Consider the following 22755-nt stretch of genomic DNA (forward strand, 5'->3'; position numbering starts at 1 on the left):
CCTGGATGATCTATGCGTAGGCTGGTAGATGAGACACGCATTATGACATGGATATAACGACTGGGGTTTTATGGGATTTGAGGGCCGGATCATAGGAATAAGCGATCCAGGGCTCTTGGGATCGCTGGTTGTGTATTACGTACCACGGGTTATAGGCGATCGAGTGTAGAGAATCGGCGGTTTCTATACATAATGTTTGGCGTCTTGACAGGCTCTGGAACAGTCTATTGATACCCACTCCACGTCAGAGATGAGATGGGATGAGATGAGATGTCGCACATGCACATGCACATGCACTTGGGTAGCTGCTCTCGTTGCTGCAGCTGTTCATGCCGGCCGAGTGGGAGGCGAAAGAGGAAGGAAGGGCTTGCTGTCATGTAAGTGATGTATGTATGCCGCACCCGAGACATGGGTGCAACGCCGTGGGGGTCAACGGAGATCTTTCAGGGTTTCAGGGTTCTAGGTTCTGGTCCAGTCCAAGGACCGGGACAGGGCTGAGGGTCTGATTCGCCGACGGCCTTGCGAGAGCGCCGCCGGTCTACTGGAGGCCCTATCGATAGAGTCGGAAGTGAAAGCCCCTCCTCCGGGCGCTCCCTAGCCCAGAAAGTCCCCCCCCAGGATCCCGTCTTGTCCCCAAGACGGTCGTGCCCAAAGAACCCCAAGCACCAAGAAACCCAGAGCACCCTTGCAGGGATCGGCGCCCAAATGCAAGTGCGCTTTCGGCTTGGATTCCTGGATATGTACATAATTTATTCACCACAATCGGCTGGCCTACCTACAGGTGCTACTACACCACACATTCTTTACGCATCACGCGGGGCTTTCTTTTTCGCGATAGTCGGAAGAACATCGCGTTTGTTGCCCTCACCAGAGTCTTTGCAGTCTTTGCCAGGGCCTGTTTCTTTGCACTGACATCGTTGGCCCAGCGCCTGCCCTTCTCCTAGCTATCTACCTACTCTACGTACCTCTTTAATACTCAATCCTATACCTAATTTGAAGCTTCTTACCACAGCATTGCAGCTAGGCGCCCAACAGTATACCCAGCTATCCGTTCCCACTGCCAAAACAACAAAGCAAGACCAATATACTGCCACGTAATCAAGGAAGAATGGACTGGTGTCGACAGCTCGCCCTCCGCTGCGAGACGGTGTAAGAAGCGGCAATTAGCAGCCAGGACCAGCCCGATACTCGTCTCTAGAACTCGCAACATGGACATGGACCCTTCGTCGACCACTTTCGCAACCCCGCATCCTCTTGTCGCCCACTCGCTCCATCATGGAATGCCGGACATCGAATCCCACCATCATCAGCACCACCAACAGCGCCAGCAGCATCACCAACAGCAGCAGCAACAACAACAATACCATGGGCCGCCCATGCAGCACCAACACGCCCACATCGCCCATCATCACCACCACCATGCCTCTTCTCCACCCCCGCAGCAGCCCAACGAACCGCCACCGCCTCACTTCCCCCTGCCGAATCTACCATCGAACGCCGATTTAGGCCTTGTACTCGACGGGCCCGATCCATCCTTCTACATCGACCACGCCCACCCCCACGGGCATCTCCAGCGGCTACAAACACCAACTACTGTGCCCATACTCCAACACGGCCCTCAGCAACAGCAACCACCGCCGGCCCCGTCGCAGCAACTTCGCCAGCAACATCACCATGCGCTAAGCGCCTCTCCTGTACCGGTGACCGTTGCGCCGCCGCCTCCTCCACCACCTCCGCCGTTGCCACCCTCGAGTCACCCTCCGCCAGCGAATCATGGCGTCCACGGTGGCCAGGCTCCCTTCAATCTCCTGACCCCGGGCCTTATCGCTCAACTGCAGCAAGAGGAGGACTATCTGGGGCCAGGTATGGCTTCGTCCTCGTCCCAGAATCTCGAGAACCCAGAGAACCGACCCCACGGCCAGCTGGTCAACAGAATCGTCCCCGATCCGCCGAATCTGGAAATGTGGCGGGAGAAACTATTTCATGTTGACGATATGATCATTTTGACCAATGATGAATTTGAGACGTATTTCCCTCACATTGATAATGTTTATTCCCACCGTTCGACTCAGAAGTATAAGCGCAAACCCTTTATATCTCACTACTGGGATTGCCGCATGAAAGGACGACCGCCCGGCACTCCTAAGTCGGATGACCCTTCCAAGAAGAAGAGGAAACGCAATGCGCGCGAGCGAGATCTATGCGACGTCAAGATCAAAATTACGGAATACTTTGCTGGTGCCACCATACAGCTCGACGACGGCATGACCATAGACGGGACCCAGGCTCCACTGGTTGGTGACAAATTCTGGACAATTCAAAGGGTAAATGGAAATGGAGGCAACGGAAAGCAAGACGGTGTGGCTGGCCCTCATAAACACTCACTAGAGAAGAGCGACGAGATCAAGAAATCTACCGTACAGCGGTTTGTTCAAGCGCAGGAGAAGGAGGCCAAGAAAGTCACGAAGCCCGCCCAGAGAAAGGCCACCGGCGCAGCCCAACTGACGGCCAAAAAGCACTCAAAAGACCACGAGCTGAAGCTCTATGCTGCGTGTTTCTGGTACGTTCTGATGATGGAAACCTTGATTATACTCGGCTAACTAGCTACGTAGCCCCTTTTCGCAAAGAGTCTGGATTGCACTGGAGGTCAAAGGAATGCAGTACCAGTATTGTGAGACCGACCCTTTCAAACGACCTACTCATCTGCTCGAGGCGAATCCTCGCGGTATGGTGCCGGCTATACGCGAGGGGGATTGGGCTAGTGGCGAGAGCGCCGTGATTCTCGAATATGTAAGTCAATTCCCTACCAATAAAGAGTTACGATGTTCTGTGCCTTACGATTCAAATTGCAGCTAGAGGACCGCGATCGTCACGTGCCCCTTCTTCCTACTGATCCACGGCTGAAGGCAAACTGTAGGTTGTGGATAGACCATGTGAGTTGAAGTGTTCGATACTGCGGCAAGCCCGCCCACGAGGACCACTGGTCTAATGCCGTCCTAGATCAATGCCAAGATAGTACCGTCGTACTTCAACCTCCTACGAGCTACAGATACATCCAAGCAGTCCGAAGGCATAGATCGCTTGCAGACCGAAATCCGGGCGCTCGTGCAGGCAGCCGACGAAAGGGTACGTATGGGTATAGACGGGAGAGCCTTTCTCGCATGCAGAAGCTTATACTTTTACAGGGGCCATATTTCCTCGGAGCCGATCTTTGCTTGGTTGACGTGCACTTTGCACCCTTCGTTCTACGTTTGCCACGGATGCTCAGCCACCACCGGCACTGGAGTGATCCCATGCCGGGGACACGGTGGCACATGTGGGTGGAGGCTCTAGAGCGGAATCCGCATATCATGGCGACGACAAGCTCCAGCGAGCTGTACCTTGAAACATTTGATCTCTTCATGAACAGCCGTCTGGCTAACGGGGAAAGCCGAGGTTCCCAAGGGTTATGAATGAATATTCACTCACTCCCGAAAGGGGGCATGTTGAGGAAGCTGCCGAACACATCGATACCCAGTCATATATAGTTTGAGAACCGGAAGATTAGGTAATCGGGTTATACATGGTCAGGTGGCCCAGAGTTGTGAAGTCGTCAGACTGACTATATGAGGTTAACTACAGAAAATTGGAAATAAGGGGGGCTGGGCGTTCTTTTTCAGCGATCATGGACTGGAGTTGCGGATGCTTGTTGTTTGTTTGAAAATTGTCTAGCGTACAAGCACGGGTTTTGTATGCAAAATATAGAAACTGTATCTATGGAAGATGATATATAGCCTCCCCCTCTGCGCATTGGATTTGATATGGCAAGTTTGCTGGCTTACTGGATGTGTGCCGAGTATTCACGGTAGTCCCCTCAACTGCAGTTCCAACTTGAGTACGTGTAGTCACGAACGAGTAAGTGAATCTGGGTATGGGATGACATCATTTGCTGATCCGGCTCACTTCAAAGAAGCCAAGATGATAAAGATGGAGCTTCGAGAAGCCTTTGGGCGGAGGCGGGGCTAGACTCAGTCTCGTACTGCCTAGTTCCTCGCCGACATGGTAGATCAGGCACTGAACAGAAACTGGAGATGCTGGTAGAAATGCTGGCTTGCCGGCAGCTGGATGCCTCGCACCAGAACTTCGCACCGCCTTCCGGCCATCTCCGATTAACTCTACTACTGCAGCCAGGTGGGTGGGTGCTGTGTTGGAAAAGCTGCCCAGCCTCTCCTCGCGACCCCGTCTAGCCGTTTGACGCAGCACTGCCACTGGCAACAGCGTACGTCACCAGCAGCAGCGGGCAGATGGTCGGCATGAACAAAGTGTGATAGACGGCCTTGCGCATCGTCGTCGGGGTACATGTAGCACAAGCATGGCAAACGAGGCCTGGGGAGCCGCGCTGCCTCGTGGTTCTGCCTGTTGGCGAGAATCAACGTTCCGCACGCAGCAAACAATACCCCGCCAACCGCCTCGTATATGTAGAACGGTGGAAGGGAAGGAGGGCTGGCTGGCTGGCTCTCTCTGCTCCGGCCAGCTGCGCCCACATAGGTGCCCAGCCTCCGTCCATCTTCCATGTCATGGCCAACCTAGGCCCATTTCGCTCGTATGGCGTTGGCCCAATGGGGACGAGTAGTTCTCGCAAGTTGAGACAAGGCCTGCTGTTCAGACCAGAGACCCTGCCACCTGCTGCCGCTACCCATCTTCACCCGTCCCTGTCACTGCCTGTCCTAGCGAGCGACCAATGTATTTCCCTGTTCTGATGTAGTCGTGGTCTTGCCCGCCCCGCCCCCCAGTGCCCAGGTCGTCAGTCACTTTCATTAGCAGCACCCTGCCACCCGCCCTACTACACCCAACACCCACCTCGCAGGTATTCTTCGAAACAAGTCCTGCTTCTTTCTCTGCCCTCTTTGTCATCTGACTCAGAAAAGATTGCTGCCCGCATACTGTCTGCAAAACAAAAGCTTAGATCCATACCGAGTTGTGTTGCGACCCGAGCGGCCTTTTTCTACTTTACGTCATCTGCCCCAGTCATAAGGCAGCGACTATATCCGGTTTTCCCTGCTTGTTACTGCGACACTAATACTTTACATCCAGGCTCAGCTACCTGCCCCGCTTCACCGCAACACCCACATCTCTCTATGCTCACTCGCTGAGCTTACGCTCTCTCACTCTCTCTCTCTCACTCACCCCCTTCATTGTTTTACCCCCCCAGACACTCAACCCAACCTCACGGTCCAATCTATTCTACCATTTCATACACACATATACAACCCACGCCTGCTTTCTGTCCGATCTACAGCCATCTGTAGAGAAAGGTGTAGACCATGTCGACTTACGACCCCTATGACCCCCCCTTCGCGGGGTCATTCTAGGCGATACTACCAGGAAGAACGCCGCGAGACCAGAGAGCCGCGTTATGTTGACACGCAAGAGACATACCTGAGAGTGAACCCTTCTAGCCGTACCGACCTCGTTCCCCGGGCTCGTGAGGACAGCGACCTCTCCATCGAGGAAGTCAGGCGGGACTTCCCACCCCCGGATATTCTGGCTCGCGGGATGTTCGGCGCGCTCGCTCGGCAGAGCCAGGCTACTATGATGACTACTACGACGGTCGCTACGAAGGTCGCTCCACCCGTGGAGGCGGCCACCGTGGCCCCAGGAAGGCCGGCAGCGTCTACTACGAGGAGGAGGAAAGGACTCGCAAGCGCGTCCTCAACAAGCAAGAGAAGATCATCGCCGCCGTTGTGGGCGGTGTCCTTGCTGCTGGCGCCAAGGAGGTTTGGGACCGCCGCGAGGCTCAACAGGAGGACCGAGACGTCGACCGCAATATCGTTGCATCGGCTGCGCTAGGAGCAGCGGGTGCACTCGCCGGTTACCAAGGAGCCGACGTCTACAACAAGTACGCCGAGAAGGACGAGAAGAAATCGACTTACGTGGTCCACAAGGGTCGCGACGGACGTGTTTCCGAATATTACTCGGACGATGAGGAGGATACCAAGAGCCGCAAAGGCAACAAGTCCTTCCTCGAAAACGCACTTTCCGCAGCTGGTCTCGGTAGCGCCATCAAGGCGCTGACGGGCGGCGGTGGCAGCGACAAGGACAGATACGACGACCGCCGCTCAGAAGGTAGGAGCCGCCGGGGCAGTATGGACTCTCACAAGTCCAGGAACGACCCTGCTGGCCGCATGCAGAAGGCCGCCAAGGCATCCCTTGTCGCAGGCGCCGCCGAGGCTTTCCGTGTTGCCCGGGAGCCTGGCGGCTGGAAGGGAGAGAAGATGAAGCGCATCGTCACTGCCGCTGCTGGTGCTGCCACTATCGACGCTGCTCAGAACCCTGACAAGGACAGCAAGCGCCATCTCATCGAATCTGTTATTGGTGGTCTTGTTGGCAACCGCGTTCTGAACGGCTCCAGGAAGGACATTGAGGAGGACAGAAAGACAGGTCGGAGCCGATCTCGGTCCCGCGCCCGCTCCGAGGGTGGCAGCGGCGGCAATGGTCTCGCAGCTCTCGCCACTGCCGGTCTCGGTGCCCTGGGTGCCAAGAAGCTCCTGGACAAAGGAGGAGATGACTCTCGCGAGTCTCGTTCTCGGGGACGCCGTGGCAGTGTCGATTCGTATGACAGTCGTTACGACAGCCGGCCCAGCTCGCGGGACAGACGCCGCAGCCGCAGTCGAAGTGTTGTGGACGGAGCACGCCGCAGTCTAGCTAAGCTTGGTATTGGAAGCGCGCCTGCTGCTGCTGCTGAAGCCAGGGACGACTACGATGACACACGGTCTCAGAAAAGTCGAAGGAGGAGGAGCCCGGATGGCTACGATGACGACTATACCTCTAGGGGCTACATGAGAGGAGGAAGAGGCCCGGACGACTATTATGACGATGACAGATCCACTGCTAGACGCCGCAGCAGATCTCGATCGCATACGCGGGGTGGTCGATCCGGCTCAGTTTCGAGCAGTGATCTTGGCGACTCGGACGACGACGAGAAGACGGCCAAGAAGATGAGAGGTAAGCAAATGATTACCACGGGTTTAGCCACCGTGGCAACGATTCACGCAGCACACAATGTCTATTCGAGTATGGAGAAGCGCAATGCAAGACACAAGGCAGTCAAGGAAGGCAGGCTCACCCCCTATGGAGGCCAAAAAGCTCAAGTCCAAAGCCATCATGCAAGACGCCGCATCTGTTGGCATCGCGGCTATGGGCATTAAGGGAGCTATTTCTGAAATGAAAGAAGCTCGCGAACAAACCCACCAAGTCAAGGAGTGGAACCAAGAGAAACAAAGGAGGCACGAGCGACGCATGGAACGGCTCAAGCGGGCCAACGATTCCCACCACGGGAGATCCAGGGATGACGATCGGTACTCCCCAGCCTCACCGCGCGAGAGTCGGTACGACGACGATTACGGTCCCCGCTATTCTGATGGCAATCCGTATGCGGCCACCCTCCCCGCGCCTCCCATCGGCTACGATAGGAGATACTGAGCAGCTGCTTCCCTCCCCCTCTCTCCTTTCCTTGGCTGCCTGCAGAAAGAGAAAGAAAAAAAACCCCGAGCTATCAGGATGTATCACGACTTTACGACACTTGACGAAGATGGCTCTGGAAACCATCCTTGGGCTGGCGTTTTTGATACTTGGTTCATGTTAAAGCCATGGTTTGAATTTCGAGAACCGAAAGTCTGCCAGCATGTCTTGCGTTGATTGCTTCTTCAACCTCGTCCTTGAAAATAGAATGCTTCTCTCCTGTTTCTAACTCCCCAACCAGCATCAAGCAATTCATATGTATACTTGAGCAATCTAAACTGATCTTACTTATTTTTGTGACAGACGGGCGCCGAAGACGCCACCATGACCACTAAAAAAGTGGCGAGGGGACGGGCTATTGACTTCCATGATATTGGCCAGACCTTCACGATGATGACTACTGCAGTTTTGTATGGGCCTCTACGATTGCTGGGGTTGGTTTTACAAGGACGTGCGTAAACTCTCCCTCGAGGCACCGATGATGCTGTATCACCTAGCGGGGGTGCGCCATCCCGGTGCGCGAGGGCAATGGGTTGACAAAATAAGGAGAGCAATGGAACTCTGGCAGAACGCAGCGCGACCCCGGTATATATATATATGCGTGTGTACATACCCCTACCGACTGCAGGTGTCATCATTGTGGGAAGATGGTCGATCCAACGGACGTGCATATAGACCCCCTCCCCGAGCGAACAAGCAACGAAGGCCGGGAATCGAACCTATCACACCGCAATCCGAAGCCAGGGATGGAGCGAAAGAACGAGGGCCACTTGCGGAACTCGTGGGTGCGTGTTCCACCGCAAATTGTTTTACGGTTGGGAGCGGATGTGTCGGAGTAATGCAGGTAGCGAGTACTTGCATTGCATGGGGGATGATAGGATGAGAGGATGGAGGTTTGAGCGGTGAGACTTGTCTTTCGAGGGAATTATTTGGGCAGGTATAGGGAAACGAATGGATGGACAGGAAGCCGGGGGAAACGTCATGGGGTGTGTTAGACGGGCATTGGTGGTTTCATCGGTTTTATTTTCTTCTTAGCAGAGAAGGATATTGTATCGGGGATCTGGGCGGGCGTGTTCGCTCCCCCTCTAGCGCGGGGGATGTGTCTCGCTGCAAGATGATGACATACGGGAGAAGTTTGAAGGCGGGGAGGCTGGGAGCGGGAGACCGAGCGTTGTTGAGTTGCGACGGACGTGCACGAGATTTAGGACGCCATGATACGAACGAATGTTACGAATCTCCTTTTCAAATATAACCACCAGCTTCTTTATGGTCCAACAAGCACTTGGAACTCGTATATTTACTTCGCTCTACTCTTTGTGATATTCGCCAAGTGCCAAGGTTCCTCCAGGCACAAACGTCAAGATAGGCAGTGCCTAGCACTAGCTGAGATGGCGGGATTTAGGTACGATGCGCCCGCTTTTCTCTTACATACATTGATACGTGGCACGCATTTCCATCAGCAAGCAATACGCACACAATAGGTACATGTATCCGCCTTATAAGAATAAAGAATAGGTACTGGCCCATCCTTCGCAAGCCGGCGGGGTTTCCTGTCATTGTCCTGATCAGGCCGCGATGGGGATGGGCTAGGCCGGCACGCAATCGGCGATAGAGGCAGGATCTCTAAGTGACATCATCTTGCTGCTTTTCCCCTTCGGTCGTGCTTCTTCACCGCCACCAGTCTTTATTTTTGGGACTGCGATATGACAATAGGCCAGTGCTTAAGGAAGTTGGCTGATGGTTTATAAGACCGAGGTATCCTGATAATGTGTCACACGATAGGAGTCCGGGACAGTAACCCCTCGCCTCACCTCCGTAGTACCAACTCCCCGTTCATCCTTTTCCGTCTCCCTATTTTTTCAATTCCTCCTTTCTCACCAATTTTTTTGGGAGGCAATTGGGATAGTATCATCCTGTTCTACCTAAGCTTGTTATAGTCCGTAGCAGAGAAGGTTCAGACTAGGGAGTCCTATACGTACGCCAAGAACAGGAACGCGGGAAATACTCCTATCAGTCTAGTAGTATACCACTATGCACGAGATAGCACAGCGACCAAAAACAAAAGTTTCTGTCTCGCACAGATCTTTCATGGCAAGTCCAACAAGTCTAATAAGGCATCATGTTGCCGGTGCTTAAACTAGAGGTGATGGGCGATCTGCGATAGCGGGGTTTTAGCGGGACTTTTTGGTCAGATAGTGTGGTCCCCGATCTCGGGCCGCCCACCACAGCGAACAAAATATTTCCCCTGCACACAGTTAGTCAGCCGGATCAGAGGCTCGTCGTCGCAAAGAGCAGTAGAGCATTCGTTAAAGGTTTGAGGCACCGTTCAACCGCCTGTCTGTCGCTTCTGGCATTGTTCATCTCTGCGCCCGCTGCCGAGGACACGCAACGATTCCTGGAACCGAGGAACGAGCAAGACATCATATCATGTCTTCCTCCCTGCCGGGTAATCGCGAATTGCCCGAGTCGCAACACGATCTCAGCACGTACTGGGGCCGTGTCAAGCAGACAGCTGGTATTACAGACCCTAGGTAAGTTGAAGAAAAACCCCTAGGCTATAAAGGAGTTCTCGGCAAGGCTGGTTGACTGTAGCCGTTGGACAAGGCAGCTGAAGGCCCAGGCTGATCGTTGCGATTATCTGCAGGACCCTTCTTGCCGGTAAAAATGGTCTTGAGCAGGCAAAGAAATTGGTGATCGCGTACAAGGAGGGCGCAATCCCGACCATGACTCCGGAATTGTGGAAAGCAAAGAAGATTGTGGACGCCACGCTCCATCCTGGTACGAATAACGACTGAAGCACCCGATACGTACGCCGGAAGCCCCAGCGCTGACCATGTTACAACTTTGCAGACACTGGCGAGCCAGTTCTCCTGCCGTTCCGCATGTCCTGCTTCGCGCTGTCTAATCTGGTGGTCACGGCAGGTATGCTGACACCTGGACTCCAGGTAAGAAGAGCCTACGAACGATTTCCTTTCTGTCACCGCTTGGGGAACAAGCATTCTAACAATATGACTTTACAATAGACGGCGGGAACGATAGGGTGGCAAGTCGCCAACCAATCCCTAAATGTCGCCATCAACAACGCCAACGCCAACAAATCCTCCCCGCTTTCGTACGGGAAAATCGCACAGTCCTACTTCATGGCTGTAGGCGCCTCCTGCACCGTGGCCGTAGGCCTCAACGCGATCGTTCCCCGTATGAAGCGTATATCGCCGGCCACTCGGACAGTCCTCGGCCGTCTTGTCCCCTTCGCTGCTGTCGCATCGGCTGGCTTCCTGAATGTGTTCCTCATGCGCGGTGAGGAAATGCGCACGGGTATCGACGTGTTTCCTGTACTTTCGGAGAAGGATAAAATAAAGCTGGCGGCAGAGGGCAAGGCCGAGAGCGACGTTGCCAGCCTGGGTCGGAGCAAGAAGGCGGCCACGCTGGCGGTGAGCGAGACGGCCCTGAGCCGCGTGCTCAACAGCAGCCCCATCATGGTCGTGCCGCCGCTGGTCCTCGTGCGGCTGCAGAAGACCGACTGGCTGAAAAAGAACCCGCGGTACACGACCCCTATCAACTTGGCCCTGATTCTGGGTATGAGCTACCTCGCTTTGCCGTTTGCGCTGGCGGCCTTCCCCACGAGGCAGCGCATCAGCGCCGACAGTCTCGAGGAGGAGTTTCACGGCAAGGGCGGAGAAGGGGGGCCTCGTCGTGTTCAATAGAGGCATCTGATAGAGACCACCATAGAAGAGCCATTCCTCCGTGGAAGGAGAGTGGCCGCATTCTCAAACTACCTGCATCAAATGGCGTTGGGAGCCGGGGATCCTGCAAGTATTGGCTTCACTGAATTCATTCATTGGTATTCATTACAGCGCCTGCAATTGAATTCGATTTAAATCTTGCACTGGGCGGATGCCGTGCATCATTTTGCGTAGGCATGGCAATAGGAGTACGAACGATGAGAGCAGGCTCGGATTTCGTGGACGTTTGTTTGGTTTTGATAAACGCATCCCTGATCGCCAGGGCCCGTCCAAGGCCGTCTTCCACCCGTCAATCCGGTTCGAGATGAGGTGAAACGCGCATCACTTGAACCCTTCAACCCGGCCCCCCCAGGAGCGGCCCCGTCCCGAGTAAAGCGGCTACTTGACCCGCGCAGTATAATGAGATGGATTCGTACGATGCAGGAGCTAAGTCCGCTGCTCTGTCTTCCTCTAACTATCTGGAAACCCACCCTAAGCCACTTTATACCAAGCCGGCAGAATTGACGCGAACGAAGGCCTTATGTTTCAATCATTCAAATGGTTGTGATCGAAAGGAAAAAGGAGCTGAGATCAAAAACCCAGTTTTTCCCGTCTCACCTGCCCGTTTGATGATACGGAGCTTGGGAGTGTCGGCGTCGAGATAAAACGATTACCTCCTGTTTGGGCCTGACTTGCGTGGCTCTGACATTTATCGTCGTGCGTGTAGTACTCTATGTTCAAAGGAGCAGGTAGCCCGGGCAAGTCTATACCGTATGCAATACTGTTCGCCCCTGTCAGCTTCTTCCCCGAGATGTGCAATTCGTTGAGATGACAACAATCGCGAGGACTTGTGCATGCTTGCACTTTATCGTCATACAGCTTCGCGGCGTTTCATTACGTAGATTGTGATACGTGCGTGCCGGCTTCCAATTATACAGTTGCATGTCCTCCCGTGGTCCAGGCTACAGCGGAAACATGGCAGCACTAGCCAGCCCGTTTCTTCCACAAAAGAACTCACTGCCGAGATGTCGCTCGTAGCCCGGGCACCATGAAGATTAAGTCGTCACGTTCAGCGCATCCTTATTTATACGCACGGTCGCGACCCTTGTGGCTTTCCTTTTGATCGACATCGACGGCATTATAATCTTATTCATAGTACTCTGTACGGGAATATAATAAGATGTCTCCGTAAAGGATATTGTGGAATTTCGCATGCAAATAACGGAGATTTCCATTCAGGTATTCCTCCGAGCAGAAATAGCCCAAAATGACGTCCAGTAGTGTATGTATTTAATCTACGGTACCGGCACCCTGATACATCCGCCTACAGCGTGTGAAAAAGAAGGGTCCGCTGACAAAATTAAGAAGAACAGCCCAAAAAAAACACAAAAAAACACAAAAAACAAGGGCTCCAAGGGACTCTAAGGGACTCCAAGGGACTCCATCAATTACGACGTTGGCCACGCTCAAAGCCAAAAACGTGGTGATGGGCCATGGTGGAGCAGCTTTGGGCAAGGCAAAACGGCGGGGAAAGGACGAAGGGATTGGACGAGATGGTAGATGGGATGTGATGCCCGCGAAAGTGCGAGTGTCGAACGGATAAATGGCCGAGATGGTGCCATATCTGGCTGGCTGGCTGGTAGACCAAGACCTGGAGTCCAGGGAGACCGCCTCTACACTTTCAGTACGAATGTGCATCACCTTACCTCTTCGTGCTATCAGGTAGGTAATAATAGTATGTAGTAGTTGCGCGTACCTAGTGTAGTGCTTACAGTACCGAGAACCCATCCGCAACGGAGGAAAGCCGCCCATACACCCTCAAAGGAGAATTGCCACTTGGAACGACAGGCCCGTCGTCTTGTGTGAGGCAAATACATATGTAAGTGATGGGTGGGGAGAGCGGAGGTAGGGGGGCTTCCACGGGCTTGTCAGTCATCCTACGTCGCACCGAAAGCACTGGCTGTGTCTAAAGCCCGTCTTATCACCCTTTATCCCCTTGCTCAATACACTGCCATTTATATCGAACGAGGGCGGCCTAGCTATCAGCTACCAAAGGCTGTGCTGAAAGAGCTCCAGTTACCCGGTGGCTAGGTGGTTGGTGTTGGCAAAGGGTGGTGCAGGGTAGGTAAGCAGGGAGAACATGGGCGGCTGCACGCCTAATGCCCAAACCAGGCATAACACGGTCCAGTCTTGAGCAAGCAGGCAAGGCCTTCTTCATCCATCCTGAAACCCACCCATCAACGGGCCAAGCTCGAAGCAGAAAAGTCGAGAGGACAAGATATCTCGTTATTCCTCATCAGCGTTCTAGTTGGAAGATCTGAAGCCCAGAGCGTGTAGGATCTGCCTTGGGATCTTGAAGCCCCCTTCCAATGGGTGGTAGTCATGCTTGCTCCGGGGCTAACTAGCCTCGTTGGAAAGCGCGTACATACATGCATACTGCTACATACATGTCCAGAGGCGTCGCGGACTCCGCAATCACTCGCTCCCACCACCCTCGAGCAGGATTCCTGTGTGCTTATAAGTCTGCAGAACCCGAGTCAGCTTTTCCGTGGATCATGGAGGCATGCCCAATAATCCCTGATGCCCACGCTATAGGCTGCAGAGCAAAGGCCCTGCCATTTGTTTAGGCGGTCGTAGTACTACTGCGAGACCTGCATACGTAGGCGACGTCAAGCCACTGTACTGTAGCCCAGGCTGCCCAGGCCATCTTTACTATTCCCTATCTGCTTTGTACCCTGCCTAACCTACGTATAAGCCCACTTCAGGTTGTGTAGTGGATCTCCAGTTATATTGATGGCCAGCTGAATCATTCCAAAGGACCAAGAGCGAGCAGCAGACTACCTGTGGAATGGATGTGATATCATTGGTAGGGTGTGGTCGTTGCTGGCCAACCAGGTCGTCACAAAAAAGTTGTCAGGCGCTTTGGCTGCCCAGTGAAGAGGGGCTTTTGTGCATTCGTAAACTTTACCCAGAGGGACGAAGGGCAGTGCCCCCGAGGGTCCTGACGAGGCGTGAGGGCTGTTTTCCAGAAGGTATGTAGGAAGAGAAGAAGAAGAAGAAGAAGAAGAAGAAGAAGAAGAAGAAGAAGAAGAAGAAGAAGAAGAAGAAAAGAGCACTGTTGGAATCTTTCGAATGGCCTTTCCCCAATGAGGCTTCGTTGAGACGGACACGAGCTCACCCTGGAGATCCAGAGGACGGGAGAAACGCAGGCTGCGTATCTCACATATAAGAAGAAACAAGCAAATAGCCACTTGAAATGCACAAGCCTAACTCTCTGACCTGGCACCTTGGCCCATCGAGTGCTGGGTGCTTTGGTGTGAAAGGCAATTGCTTGATTGTCGCAGAAACGGAAAGCAACATCCCCTCTCTAAAATAGTGAGATGGCAAAAAAGCATAGTTGCACAGACCTTGCACGATCAGATTCCAGGATATGTAGAAAACGTGGTCCAGCAAGAGAAGCCAAAATGGCCGAGTCCGGTTGCCATGATAACACAACCCTGATAGACATGTCCCGATAGGTGCCGTCTGTAGCAACCGACGGCAATAGGGCCACTCACTTGCTGCAGAGGGGAGCTAACATCCAAGAACCAAAAGACTGAATATTCCAGGGGCGTCAGGCGTGTTCGTTCCTGAAGCCGATGAGATAAGGATGCAGCATGCAGCCCATCCTCAGCGTGATATGTCGCCGGTCCTAGGCAAAGTAAGCATTTATGAAAGCTGTCATTCAACCGTAAAGTCGAGTAACCTCGATATAAGATGGCGCAACTCCTAGAATCCATTATACCGCGCACCAATACGTGCTCTTCCTGAGGTTTGTGCAAACGAGACACACAAGGTTCCGTGCACGGTGGGATTCCCTCACTGATACATTCAATTACACATGGCTACTCCCCGGAATAGCATCCACTAGCCACCCAAACTCACTTCAGGTTTTTACGTGTATACGGAAATACGTGCAATGCAATGTTCTAGAAATACCATGTACGTATGATAACTATCGGAGATGGAAGGTGTGCAGACATCGTAGGGAAACAAGCGACAACAGACCCCACCCAGCAAGCATTTGTTGTGTGTGTGTGCCATCATCACCGAGTTACTGGCAGTAAAGCGTACAGTGCCGTGCAGCACCTCCTTACGGTACAGGCCGTTCATGTCCACGTCCACGTCCACGTCCATGTCCATGTCCATGTTACCCAGACCTACCTTGCCTGCCTACACGACATCACAGGCCAACTCGCTCCCTCTAGTTTGACGACAAAGGCGGCGTGAAGGAAGACCGCACAACACACACGCCTAGACGCCACACCCCTCCCTCTCTGTCGAATATTCACTTCCAACCGACTCGTTCTCTCCCTTCTCTACACAGATCGACCGACCCCCGTGAAGTTGCAACTGCTTCCTCTCTGCCTAAGTTTGCTTTGTCTCCAGCATACCACCGCCTTACTCCTCGACGTAATGCACTGACTCTGAGGGCGCCATCTTCGCGGATGCACTAACTGCCCTGTACCGCGCCGGTTCGACCTCACTCTCAGTGCTTGCACTACGCACTACTTCCTCAACCACGGCCATTAACCTGCCGCCTACGCTGGCAATTGCATGATAATCACGGTTTACATTGCCAAAAGTGCAACCACTCGGACAACTACGGAGCTCAACAAGCGAAGTATTCCATTCGTCGCGCCCATTAAGCATCAGCATCGGTCTAGACGTTCAGACTCTCTTCCGTACACCACCGAGGAATAGCGTCTAGGGTCCCACCAACAAAAACAGCCTTGAGCAGCCCACCAAGCACCTGCAAACCCCAAGCCGGACGGCACACACACACTGCGCAAACATACTGTTCTTTCTTGCGGAAGAATCGTTGTCATAAACACGGGCTTGAAGAGGGAGAGGAACAAATAGCCAGCTTAATCCGACCTATTTCGTACAAGTATCAACCATTGGGGACCGACAAACAACCTCACATTTTACCAACTGAGCTTCCGTGTAGCGAGCTTGCCCGCTAGAACGCTAGAAACGCAGGCGTTATTACTTAGTTTAGTGGTTATTTGGGGCTACCAGTGCCCTGAAATTTCAACTGCTGGCAGCCCTGCAACTGTGCCTCCCAGCCAGCCAGCCAGCACAGCACACCTTGGTTGTTTTCCCCCTTCCCTCTTCGCAACCACCGAGACTCGACCCCATCCATTCCAGTGGAACACCAGCCAGTCAGGTCAGACAGGCAAAGGCAAGAAGACCCTGCCAACGTCCGACCCGGAAAAAGGCTGCCCCAGTGCCCCCAACTGCGCCTTGGTGCTGGCGGCGATTGAAAGTAAGAAGAGACGCAGCGGCAATACGTTACTGCACTCCCACAGTTGGTAGCGGAGTAGGTCGTAGAGGGCAGACATCATCCATTTCGAGTGGGTTCCTGCTAACTGCGGCCCTTTCGAAACACACTCCCTCAATCTTTCCTTTCATATCACCACAACCGAGGACCCTCATCAGCCGAGTGTCCTTGCAAAAGGCGCCGTCTGTTGTTATTCCACAACAATGTCAACGCCGACTACTGCCACGGCCACGCTTCCTCCCCATCATTATCGACACCACCCTCATCATCACGCCCATTATCCGCCCTACCCGCAGTTGCAGAGTCCCGTACACCCTGCTTCCTACCGAACGGCTGCCGCAATACCCTCTACGCTTCCGGCAAACCACGTTCTCCCTTCTCCCTCCGGTGTCTCGGCGCCAACCGCGATATCCAACTCTTCTGCGTCTAGTCGCCACGGCCCTGCTTCTACCGCTTCCTTCTCAACCTACAACAGTGGTCTTCAGCAACCGTCGCATCGACGGTCGGCCAATGGAGCCACTGCTTCGGTAGCTTCTACAGGAGCACCGGGGACGAGATCAACCCACGAATATCACGGAACAGACTCAGAGTCAGCGTCAACTCCACGATCTGACGCAAATCTCGACACAATGTCTGTACCATCTTCGAGTCAACATGCTGCACGGAAGCGGAGGCGATCCAAAGGTCCCGATTGGACCGAGTTTTACAAGAACGGAGTGCCCAAGGAAGTCATTGTCATTGACGATACGCCAGAGCCTGACGGTGATGTCAAAGACGCCGCGTCCAATTACTCTACAACAACCTACACCGGCACCGGGGTCGGATCGGATGCTGGCATTATTCCTCGGCATGTGGCCAAGAAGCGGAGAAAGGACGACGGATATGTCAATGGCGGTAGAGTCGTCAATGGATCGCACATTGCTACTCCCAATAGTGCGACTTCATCGACCGATCGGACTACATCAGCGCAGAACACCACAGCCCCTACGTCGCTTGCCTCGCTCTCTTCCAATGGCCAGTACGATTACGAGCAGGCTGCGGCTCCCGGCTTGAAACGGAAAAGAACGCGACAGCAACATGCCCAAGAAGCAAAACGCAGAGACATCGAAGCCCTCGGTGATGCCTATATCAGCTACAGGCCTCCCCAAAAGCCCATCAAGAAATCGGCCGAAGTAGCCGTTCGAGTGGTCACTGATGTGAGACCCACTGCCACCAGCCGCTTCGGAAGCACCCTACTGACATTTAACAAGCGATACTCAAACGTGAAAGTCGATGACGAAGACGGCCACTACATTGTGGTGCCTGATGCTGATCTCACCCAGCAGTGTAAGTCTTTCTTCTTCTGGGATCTCCAGTTCCTCGTCTTTCCTGTCGAGCGTGCATACTGACGGGCATCAGACCAAATCAACAAACTTCTCGGGCAAGGAACTTTTGGCAAAGTCGTCCAGGCCCGCGACAGGAAACGAAACAAGTTAGTCGCCATTAAGATTATTCGATCCGTTCAGAAGTATCGAGATGCCTCCCGAATCGAGCTCCGAGTGCTGCAGACTCTGAAGGCGAATGATGAGGAGAACCGGAATCGATGCATCCATCTACGAGATTGTTTTGATTTCCGAGGCCACATCTGCATTGTCATGGACCTGCTTGGCTCCAGCGTCTTCGACTTCCTCAAGAGCAACAACTTTGTCCCCTTCCCCAACAGCCAGATCCAGAGCTTTGCCCGCCAGTTGTTGACGAGTGTGGCTTGTAAGTCATATGCCTAGCGTGCTCTCCATTAGTCTATTTACTGACTTGTCTTAAGTCCTTCACGACCTTAATCTCATCCACACGGACCTGAAGCCTGAAAACATTCTTCTATGTGACAACGCTTATCAGACGTTCACGTATAACCGCAGAATACCTTCATCTTCAGCCGGTACGCCTAGACAGGCTAATCAGCGAAAGGTTTTGCTCGACACTGAAATCAGACTGATTGACTTCGGTTCTGCGACGTTTGAGGATGAGTATCACTCTTCTGTGGTCTCAACCCGTCATTACCGTGCCCCTGAGATCATCCTGGGACTTGGCTGGTCGTTTCCCTGCGATATTTGGAGTATTGGTTGCATTCTTGTCGAGTTCTTTACAGGTGATGCTTTGTTCCAGACGCACGACAACCTCGAGCACCTGGCAATGATGGAGAATGTTTGTGACAGGCGAATCGACCAGCACCTCGCACAGCAGGTGACCAAGATGAGCAACCGGTCTAGTAGCTCAAGCAGCAACGCTGCAGCCAAGTACGTTTGAAGATCTATCTTACCACGGAATTTCCAAGTCAACTAACCAGGCCCAGATACTTCAAGCGGTTGAGACTCGACTACCCTACTGCCGATACAACCCGTGCCTCGCGGAGATTTGTCAAGAATATGAAGCGTTTGAGTGTAAGTTGAAGAATGGCATGCTCGAAACTGGTGGTAAGATTGCTAATGACAATATAGGACATCATACCTACTCACAGTCCCTTTTTGAGACTGTTCCTGGATCTGCTTGAAAAAATATTTGTTTACGATCCGGCCAGGCGCATTACAGCACGGCAAGCGCTTGATCATCCTTGGTTCAAGGAAGCAGCAATTGCTGATGATGGCACCGAGGCAGCAAAGATCAGGCTGGAACGCCTGAGGGCTGACCCGGAGTATGCTCACTCCAGAGCACCGCCCTTGGGCCTTTCATAATCCAAGAATGGAAAAGGGACAACTACCAGCATTGATACCACGGTGGGCAGCGATACTTACGATGCACATGTCTAGTCATATTTTCTTCGCGAGGCTTTTCATGAATGCTTTTTTTTCTGAGGGACAGGCGTTGAAGTGGTCGTTTTGGAGGTGGTGCAACAACATGGCATGGCATTGGAAGTACCTGCATAGAGAAGACAATCCCACTCGGCTAAGGCGCAGAGAGTGTTGCGATACTTCCACAGTATATAGGATTGCATTGGGAGATATCCCTGGTTTAATGGAAATGCAGGCTATCCTCACTTGGTTGAGTTGATTGCCATCTAAGCTGCCACTTCCCTCGCTATCTCGGGCCCTATTTACAAGATTCCTTACCTATACGATCGACAAGTCCCGACACGTTGAAAACTCCATTGCGGCTGACTATCCACCATGTAAGTTCCCTCGATACTTCCTGATTCTCTCAAATACGGGATTGCTACTGCTTCTTACAGGGTCGTAACCTCTACGTCATCCTTTGTGCTTAGGCATTTAGGGCTATATTATACAGGCCTAGGACAATGCCCTTGTTCGCGATATGGCACCGGGGGGCATAGAAAATGAAAGAAGGCAACAAAGCACAGCACTGGCGGTCGGGATACTGGATTCTTCATGCCAGACAAAGGTCCTGGTTGTTGTCGTGGTACAAATAGCTTGCCGCTGTCTCCCGGTTACAAGGGCCGGCCCCTTTCGTACCGTAATCACATTTCGCTGTCTGGCACAGTAGCTTCTTTGCCTTATAATTCATCATTTGAATTCATCACAGCAAGACAACTTACGTCGGTGATTAGGGCGAGTTCAATACGCCATGGAGGTTCCCTTGAGAAAACTCACGGACGAAGAAATTGATTCGCTAACACACCTTCTCTCGCGCCGGCCGAATTATGGCATCGCCGTTCCTTCGCAGAAATGGCTCTCCCGCCAGCAAGAGAAGGTAGAGCGGTTGCCCGAAATCCTGCTCGAACCAAAGAGTCGCCTGCTGAGAAAGGTCAAGCGCTTGTCGTTGGGCGCCCGCAAGATGCTCGGCGAGCTAGACCTGGCCCCTCCCCTGCCCGAGAGGGCGATCCTTTGTTCAGCCCACGAGCGACTAAACCCCTTCCTCGTGCGCGAGGTCTTCTGGCTGCTTTGTCTCGAGGTCGGCGAGCACCTGGAGTGCCTAAGGTGCTGGCCGCACAAGAGCTCCGGTATGGCCTCGTGGCTCACGAGGCTCGACTCGGTCACGGCATACTTTATGAGCAAAAGCCACTTCGACCGCGTATTTGGCTGCCCCCCCTCACGACAACCGGTTTGTTGAGGTCGTGAGCAAATGCGAGGCCTGCATCCTGGCGGCGGTCGGTGCCAATGGCCGGTGTCTGGCCGATCTGTTCACGGCTCTGACGCTGCGGCGGGATGCCAAGCACACCGCCACTTTACGACGGTTTGTGGATAGCTGGATCAGGCAGATGGGGGAGGAAGAGGAGCGGACTATTCGCCGGTGGATCGAGGAGCTCCTGCGAGATCTGCGCCCACGCAATGTCGAAATCCGATCGTACTGGCGGGAGCACCAGAGGGCGAAAAGGAAGAAAATGAGAGAGCGGCGAAATCGGGGAGAAGGCAGTAGGGAGCGGAGCGGCCGTGGCGCTAGGGGTAAGCGCCCTTCGCGCCATACCACCAACATTCCAAAGGTCAAGGTTGACCATGCAACGGCTTCGGAACAGAGAAGACTATATCGGGAGCCCAAATTAGCACAGAGCGTCTACCGGGATGACAGCATCGCCAACGAGGCCAACTACGCCGGCTTCGGGCTAGATGGATCGCCCGTTGGTGTCGCTGCCTCATCATATGATATCGGGAGTTCTTCCAGCGAGAGTGGGGAAGAGGAGCCGGGCTTCGGGCAACCGATGCCGTTTTCGGGAGATGATGAAGAAGATGATGATCTGCATCGTTATCCACAAATAGGTAGTACCTATGATGATAGCTACGAGCAAGAGGATAGGGCTCCGAACGGCGCGGAACAGGACCCCGAGGATCGGGGCGCCGGCTACAGTGCCGATAGCAATCATCAGAGAGTGTCAGAGTGGTACAACAACTGCCTCCAGGATACCGGTGGCAGCGAGCTCGACCCTGAGGACATACACCCCGCGATTCGTCGGGAGACAAGCAGGACGGCCGGGAGTAAAGCCCCGAAGAGTTATTTCAGTGCCAAATCCGCAGTGCCGCCTCCCCTGCGACAAGCTAAAATAGCAAAAGGAAAGATAGCAGAAGAAGAAGAAGAAGAAGAAGAAGAAGAAGAAGAAGAAGAAGAAGAAGAAGAAGAGGCGTACACGCCTGCTCGTGGAAGCTGGACCAAAGGTATCGGAGCGGAAAAGCCGCCGCCGCCGCCGAAATCTGAATGGACTGACTTAACCGCCAATACCGAGCTCTCACGAGGTGTACCTACCGCCGATGCTCCGCTTGTACCGTCCGTACCACCGCGTTTCGAACAGCAGAAGGCCTCTTCATCTGTCTATATCGATACTACTATAGCTGGGACATCAACCGCGGTGCCGTCGACGCCAAGCTCGCCGACACTAACAAATATTGGCCCGGAGGAGTACGGACCAGTATCCCCCTATATCTCTGATGCGGAGGCTGGACCAACAAAGTCTGCCCGCCCGCCGTTGTTCGATCGTCGTGAGTTGCAATACCCAGAGTCGGAAGCGAGCGGTCATGGCCAAGACAACAACAACAACAACAAGAACGGAATTGGTAAGAAGCGCGGGGGGCTGAAATGCGCCGAGCCCGGCAAGAACCCCTTTATCCGACAAGGGAGCACCAGAAAACGTGGCGGGTATCAACATGCATCTCCGATACCGAGGAAGGCGACGCCGCTCAGCGAGGCAAACCTACACCAGAAATTGGATCACGACGAGCAGATGAAGCTGCGCCGGGACCTCTCGCTGAGTCGCCGCACCGACGCGAGCTTACTCGCCGAGGACTCTGCGTCTTGCGTGGCGCCTCCTTCGCTTGCGGCCACCAAAACCGACATCACGACCTGGTCGCAGCTGATGAAAAAGGGAGGCAGATAGTCCTGGACGGCCTAAGCATACCCTCACCGCGTGGTTAGTATGCTGTAGTGGCTCCTCGCGCCGGAGAAACGGGAAAGGCGTCGATAAATAGTCCAGGTGCCGGTCGGTTGTTTTGCTGAAAACGACCATGTCTCGGGACGCTCCGTCGCCGTATTGGGCGTGCGTGGCTCTGATTGGGCAGGCCTGCTCTTTGGGCCGACGAGGGGCCTGGGCGTTGAAGAGATCCGGGTCCCCGTTACCCCAATTCGTTGGATGCTAGCAGGAGGCAGCCCCTGCCAGGAACGGCTTCCCGTCTGTTCCAGAGAGGCGCGTTCCCGACCCGGTTTGACTGCTATAGCACCTGGGATCCCACGAACCATCACGGTCCGTCTCATGTGGGCCAGGCAAGACATTGACTCGCTCATGCCTCGCAGCTG

General features: G+C 53.8%; 5 protein-coding genes across 5 annotated transcripts; all 5 read left to right on the plus strand.

Moving 5' to 3' along the window:
• Window positions 1-1208: 1208 nt before the first annotated feature.
• Window positions 1209-3452, plus strand: PG998_001789 (uncharacterized protein; the record flags this gene model as incomplete). Its single annotated transcript, XM_066868607.1, has 5 exons — window positions 1209-2560; window positions 2613-2790; window positions 2853-2933; window positions 3001-3126; window positions 3186-3452. The coding sequence occupies 5 exons, from the start codon at window positions 1209-1211 to the stop codon at window positions 3450-3452; spliced, it is 2004 nt and encodes a 667-aa protein (XP_066737022.1).
• A 1870-nt stretch (window positions 3453-5322) lies between these two features.
• PG998_001790 (uncharacterized protein) lies at window positions 5323-7461 on the plus strand (the record flags this gene model as incomplete). The annotated part of the gene is made up of 3 exons (XM_066868608.1): window positions 5323-5464; window positions 5491-6984; window positions 7100-7461. 3 exons carry the CDS (start codon window positions 5323-5325, stop codon window positions 7459-7461), a joined length of 1998 nt encoding a protein of 665 aa, XP_066737023.1.
• Window positions 7462-9927: 2466 nt separating this feature from the next.
• PG998_001791 (uncharacterized protein) lies at window positions 9928-11204 on the plus strand (the record flags this gene model as incomplete). Its single annotated transcript, XM_066868609.1, has 4 exons — window positions 9928-10031; window positions 10145-10278; window positions 10351-10445; window positions 10524-11204. 4 exons carry the CDS (start codon window positions 9928-9930, stop codon window positions 11202-11204), a joined length of 1014 nt encoding a protein of 337 aa, XP_066737024.1.
• A 5544-nt stretch (window positions 11205-16748) lies between these two features.
• PG998_001792 (uncharacterized protein) lies at window positions 16749-19253 on the plus strand (the record flags this gene model as incomplete). The annotated part of the gene is made up of 5 exons (XM_066868610.1): window positions 16749-17871; window positions 17944-18291; window positions 18347-18818; window positions 18875-18962; window positions 19020-19253. The coding sequence occupies 5 exons, from the start codon at window positions 16749-16751 to the stop codon at window positions 19251-19253; spliced, it is 2265 nt and encodes a 754-aa protein (XP_066737025.1).
• An 847-nt stretch (window positions 19254-20100) lies between these two features.
• On the plus strand, window positions 20101-22339 carry PG998_001793 (uncharacterized protein; the record flags this gene model as incomplete). Its single annotated transcript, XM_066868611.1, has 2 exons — window positions 20101-20547; window positions 20588-22339. 2 exons carry the CDS (start codon window positions 20101-20103, stop codon window positions 22337-22339), a joined length of 2199 nt encoding a protein of 732 aa, XP_066737026.1.
• Window positions 22340-22755: the final 416 nt, after the last annotated feature.

Source organism: Apiospora kogelbergensis (assembly GCF_038363985.1).
Source record: "Apiospora kogelbergensis strain CBS 113332 chromosome Unknown utg000001l_segment0_segment0, whole genome shotgun sequence".
NCBI classification, from domain to species: domain Eukaryota; kingdom Fungi; phylum Ascomycota; class Sordariomycetes; order Amphisphaeriales; family Apiosporaceae; genus Apiospora; species Apiospora kogelbergensis.